This window comes from Diadema setosum, chromosome 17 (assembly GCF_964275005.1).
Source record: "Diadema setosum chromosome 17, eeDiaSeto1, whole genome shotgun sequence".
Classification (NCBI taxonomy): Eukaryota; Metazoa; Echinodermata; class Echinoidea; order Diadematoida; family Diadematidae; genus Diadema; species Diadema setosum.
This window is the reverse complement of record NC_092701.1, coordinates 29961702-29967740: the sequence shown is the minus strand read 5'-3', so window position 1 is coordinate 29967740 and position 6039 is coordinate 29961702. Positions and strand designations below refer to the sequence as shown.

The following is a 6039-nucleotide window of genomic DNA, read 5'->3' as shown; positions in this document are numbered from 1 at the left end:
CTCTCTTATACCGCACAGGAAGACTTGTGAACTTCATCTACAAGACAATAAACGACCATCTTTGTACATATTGTACATCACTGTCTGCTTCGAAGTTCTTCAAAGTGTCATCGTGTGGTTGTTGAGCGTGAAAGGTACGCCAGTGTGCTGAGAATGCGGCATTGCTGAAAACCATCCAGTTACATTTGGTGGCAGCGGTGGGATGAACTCCCAGTACCTGAGCAACAATTAATACCATCAGCTGAGACTCTATTTCTGCGCTGTGTGAACCAGAAATATTGCCTGACCCGGGAGAAGCTGAGTAGCAACCGTGCTGTTGGTGACAAAGTTGCTTTTAAACACTGTCTTGGGACTCGAAAACTTTGTGTGCGAGTTCCAACATCGAAAAAGACTGGAAAAGCAGAGCCCAAAACTTGTATCAGTCGTCTGCAACGCAGTTGGGGTGTCGTCAACACCGACGAAGGGCAACAAGGTCCAGCCTGTGGCTTTGCAGACAGACGGGAGATCGAGGGGCTGACTGAGACGACATCGTGCACCGGAGTGAGCAGTCGTCAGGACAGAGTCTGGAACAAGACTACAGCAGGGGACAGCTGGCTGACCCAGAGTGACGGCAGCAACGGTGACCACAAGGAGCCAAGGCCAGTTTACTGATAAGGGGGAGCGAAAGGCTTATCAGAGGGGTAAGTGAGTTTCTCTAATTAGTCAACTTTAAGGCAAGGCAGAGAGAGTGGACACACTATTGTGATACATTGTCTCCATATTGTATGTATAGTGAAAAGGTTGCATGTTAATCAGTTAGGAACATGGAGGAAGAGGGTAACCTAAGTCAGTTAAGGATGCAAGAGTTGAGACAAAAGTGTGAAGAGTTGGGGCTGTCACATGAAGGGTTGAATAGGAACCAGTTGATCAAAAACATAGAAGAGGCAAAGGAAGAGCAGGCTTCGCCTCTGCCAAGTGCACCAGTCATGAGCACAGATAAGAATACGACCCAAAACACTGCTGCGCGCACTGAGTCTGATACAATGGAAGAAGCACGCATGCAATTTGAACTTGAAAAGATGCGGATGCAGGTGCGCCTTGCTGAATTAGAAAATGCCAAATTGGAAATTGAGCGCAAGGGGACCAATGCAGGGTCTTTTGGTTTAGATGGGGGCATCAGAAGGATGCCGATGTACAAAGAGGGAGAAGATGTTGATGTGTTTCTCCGTGCTTTTGAGAAGATGGCGCAATTAAATGAGTGGCCAAGGGAGGTATGGGCACTACAGCTCGCTCCCTTACTGACAGGTAGAGCTAGGGAGGCATACTCAAGACTGTCACTTGAAAGTAGTAGAGTGTACGATGAAGTCAAATTAGCCATCTTGCGTAGGTATGACCTCACACCCGAGGCATATAGGGTCAAGTTCAGGGAACTGAAGGTGGATAGGGACGAGACCTATACTGAGTTTTCCGTAAAGCTGACGGACCTTCTCGGGCGGTGGCTCCAGGGGGCGGGGGCTTTAAACGATCTAGACAGACTAAAGGAGGAGATCCTAAAAGAGCAAATGCTAAAACAAGTGTCTTTTGACCTAAGGGTGTGGCTCCGAGACCACGAGCCAGATACACTGGGTGACATGGCAAGGCTTGCCGACCAGTATGTCATCAGCAGAAAAGGGGCAGGTAAACCACAGGGACACTGGGGAAAAGCAGGCCCTAATCACTCCCCTAAACCAGGTTGGAATTCGGGATCAGGAGGGGGAAAAGGAGAGAGTAAGCCAAACCCTCAACAGAATAAGAAGCAAAATGAGGATAGGGGTAACTACAGAGCAAAGGTGAGGTGTTACACCTGTGATAAGTTTGGTCATATCGCAGTAAATTGTCCAAATGCCCACAAATCTGAGGTCCAGGCAGAGAAGACGGGGAATGACAAATCCAAGGAACACGGTCCCACCTATTTCTGTAGACCTGAGCCCCACCCCAAACTAAAACCATACATTAGTGACGCCAGACTGGGGGACAGACATGTACGTTTGCTGCGTGATTCGGGGTGCACTCATTCTCTAGCGAGAAGTGATGTTGTAGATCCTACATTCATTATCCCAGGTGAGACAGTGAAAATGAGAGGTCTCTTTAGTAAGAAAGAGGTACCGATTGCACGTGTGCATCTCATTAGTGAGCCATACGGGATCAAGAAATGGATCCGTGTTGGACTGGTAGATGAGATTGAAGTTGATGTTTTGCTTGGGAATGAGGTGCTAGATGAGAATGACCCTGACTTAGACATCCCCGACTATGTGAGTAGAAAAGAGGCAGGCTTAGTGGTAACAAGAAATCAGGCCCGTGAAAAGGAGTTAAAAGAAGAGCAAACTAGAGCAGAAGTGATCAGATCCAAAGTTCAGGTGAGGGACTTGTTCGGGGAGAATGAGCAAGGAGAGGCTGCAGATAGTGGCAATGATGATGATGAGAGAGAGGAGGGTGCACATGAGGTGAATGATGTGAATGATGTGCACGATGATGATACAACTGTGGGGACAGGTGAGTCTGATACCACTAGTGACAAGGCAGCAAACGGAGAACAGCCACAAGGAGAGAAAATACTCCCCACTCACTTAGACATTGGTAGAAAGGAATTGATTCAAGCCCAACAAGATGACCCCTCATTGAAATCAGTATGGGAGAAGGTGGAAAAGAAAGAGGGAAATGAGGGAAGATGTCATTTCTATGTCGAGAATGGGGTACTCATGCGAGAGTGGTCAGGAAACTCTAAATCAGAAAGTAGTGAGGTGTACACGCAAATAGTAGTACCAAAGGGGTATAGAACAAGACTACTGGAGGTTGCCCATGACAACCTAACAGCTGGTCACCTCGGGGTAGGCAAAACACAGCAAAGATTGATGCAGAATTTTTATTGGCCTGGTATTTTCAGAGATGTGGCAGAATTTTGCAAGACTTGTGGTCCGTGCCAAAAGTGTGCAAGCCAGACAAGAGGGATTAGTAGGGCAAAACTAGTCTCGGTGCCAGTCATTGGCAGCCCCTTCAGAAAGATAGCAATTGACATAGTAGGGCCACTGCCTCGTAGTAAGAAGGGAAACAGGTACATTCTTGTTGTGTGTGATTACGCAACCCGGTATCCAGAGGCAGTACCCCTCCCCTCCATTGAGGCGGAGAGAGTGGCAGACGAGCTGATAAGGATCTTTAGTAGAGTAGGGATCCCCCATGAACTCTTGTCAGACCAGGGGTCAAATTTTATGTCCCTACTCATGAAGCAGCTGTGCAGTAGTCTAGGCATTAAACAGATAAGGACCAGCCCCTACCATCCCCAGGCTAATGGCCTAGTTGAAAGATTTAATGCCACCCTGAAAGACATGCTCAAACCCTACACACTGGAGGGAAATGTGACCTGGGATGACCTCATCCCATATGTATTGTTTGCCTATCGGGAGGTTCCCCAAGAATCTACAGGGTTTTCCCCTTTTGAGCTCCTGTATGGACACAGAGTAAGAGGGCCCCTAGATGTGATCAGAGAGGCATGGTTGGGAGAGACAGTGCCAGAGGAAGGGTTAGTATCATATGTGCTAAGTTGTAGGGATAGATTAGCCAACATCACAACAGCTGCCCAAAAGAACCTCGCCCAAGCCCAGAAGAGGCAGAAAGCCTGGTACGACAGGAAAGCCAGGACAAAAGACCTACAAGTAGGCGACAAGGTGTTAGTCCTCCTCCCATCAAGCAGCAACAAGCTGCTAGCCAAATGGCAAGGACCCTATCCTGTGATACAGAAATTGAGTGATGTGAATTACGTAGTTGAGATGGGGGACAAGAGGAAGAAGCATAGAGTATTTCACACAAACATGCTGCGAGTTTGGAGAGAGCGAGAGGAATGCGTGATGTACACGGATGTGGATGATGGAAATGATGACGAGTACCTAGACCAGTTTATAGAGCCACTGACACAAAGAGGGACCTCTAGTGAAGTGGAACTCCCTGACTACCTGACAACACAACAAACCCAACAATTAGGTGACGTCATTCATGACTTTACGGACATCCTAAGTGACAATCCCGGGCGGACTGACAGGATTGAACACGACTTAGTGACTTCCAATGACCACCCCATTAGGCAAAAGGCCTATCGACTACCTCATGCTGTGAGAGAGACAGTAAAAAGGGAGCTAGATGAAATGCTTGAGGCAGGGGTAATTTCCCATTCAGATTCCCCATATGCTAGTCCCTTAGTAATAGTAAAAAAGAAGGATGGGTCACTAAGACTTTGCGTCGATTACCGAAAGCTTAATCAGGTGACAGAGTTTGACGCCTACCCTATGCCCAACATTGAGGCTATCATTGATGAGTTGGGGAAAGCCAAATTCATGACAACAATAGATCTAACAAAGGGATATTGGCAAGTCCCTCTCACAAAAGAAGCAAGGAAGAAATCTGCTTTCATAACCCCATTTGGCCTTTTTGAGTTTAATGTCATGCCCTTTGGTATGCAAGGCGCGCCAGCAACTTTTCAGAGGTTGGTGGACCAGGTGCTGCGCGGCGTGAATGAATTTGCGACAGCATACATAGATGATATCATCATCTACAGCGAGTCATGGGATGAACATCTTGCTCATGTGCGGGAGGTGCTTGGTAGACTGCGAGCGGCTGGCTTGACAGCAAAACCGAGCAAATGCAAGTTTGCACGAAAAGAGGTATTATACCTTGGCTTTGTTTTGGGTGAGGGATGTGTCAAGCCAGAGCCTGCGAAGATTGACGCAGTTGTGAATTTCCCTCAACCAGTCACAAAAACTGACGTGCGCGCATTTCTAGGACTGACTGGATACTACCGTAAATTCATCCCTAACTACAGCAAAGTGGCAGCCCCACTCTCAGATCTCACTCGCAAGAACGAACCAAGGTTAGTTAGGTGGAACAGCAAGTGCAGTGAAGCACTGGAGGTACTCAAACATGCACTAGTGAAATCCCCTGTGCTTAGAAACCCTGAATTTGAGAAAGAGTTCATTGTACAGGTTGATGCATCTGACAGAGGTATTGGGGCAGTGCTCAGTCAGAAAGATGAGAAAGGGGAAGAGCACCCCATAGCCTACATCAGCAAAAAGTTGCTACCAAGGGAACAAAGGTACGCCACGATTGAGAAGGAATGCCTGGCAATCGTGTGGGCTATCCAAAAGTTTCAGCCGTACCTGTTTGGGAGGAAGTTCCTTGTACAGACAGATCACAATCCACTCCGATGGCTCCATCAGATGCAGAACCATAATGCTAGGCTAATGAGATGGTGTCTACAGCTGCAGGCTTACCCCATGCGTGTAGAACACAGAAGCGGGGCTAAAAATGGAAATGCGGACGGTCTGTCACGCATGTAAGCTGTGACTATTATGCAATTATAGCTACTCCTAGTTGTGAGGAATTTGCTCTCTGGTAATAGAATTATGAGAAAATGTATGTTAATGCCTTGTATCTCAGTCATGATAATGATGTTGGTAGAGAACATAATATAGTCCTGTATAATATGTTAACATCACAAGTTAACCCTCTGCCTTGCTGTTGACTATAAGAGAACTCTCTACCCGAAAACCCCTTTAAAGTACCTAACGATGTGAATTTGAATTTCATCATCACTTGGACACTAAATACCGTTAGGCCAAGAAGAAGGATTCCATAAGCATGGATGCCGGACTGTAAATATTTGAACGGCTGCAAGATGAACGCTAAGAAGTTTAGTGAACATTGTTCCTGTGGCCAGGATTGATTTGTCATCATTCTACACATTGAATAATGCACTATGAATGATTTGAATTTTGCTTAATCACTATCCAAAGAATTATGCACTTAATGTGGAAGGAAAGTGGCGATTCAAATGCTACTCCCTCACAGCTGGCTCTCATTTTGCAGGTACAGATGAACATTTATAATTACCATGTGTATTCTGAGCATTTTCAAGTATGATAGTATGATGTGCCAATAACACATATATTGAGCAAGTACAAAACATGGTTTGGATTTCTGACAGTTCAGTTGGTCAGATGACAAAATAGTAATGAGTGTGTAAATAAGTATAAT

At 46.3% G+C, this 6039-nt stretch overlaps 1 protein-coding gene across 1 annotated transcript; it reads left to right on the top strand.

Annotated features, from left to right (window-relative positions):
- The first annotated feature begins 803 nt into the window (after window positions 1-803).
- LOC140240585 (uncharacterized) lies at window positions 804-5342 on the top strand. The gene has a single exon (XM_072320346.1). The coding sequence runs from the start codon at window positions 804-806 to the stop codon at window positions 5340-5342; it is 4539 nt and encodes a 1512-aa protein (XP_072176447.1).
- Window positions 5343-6039: the final 697 nt, after the last annotated feature.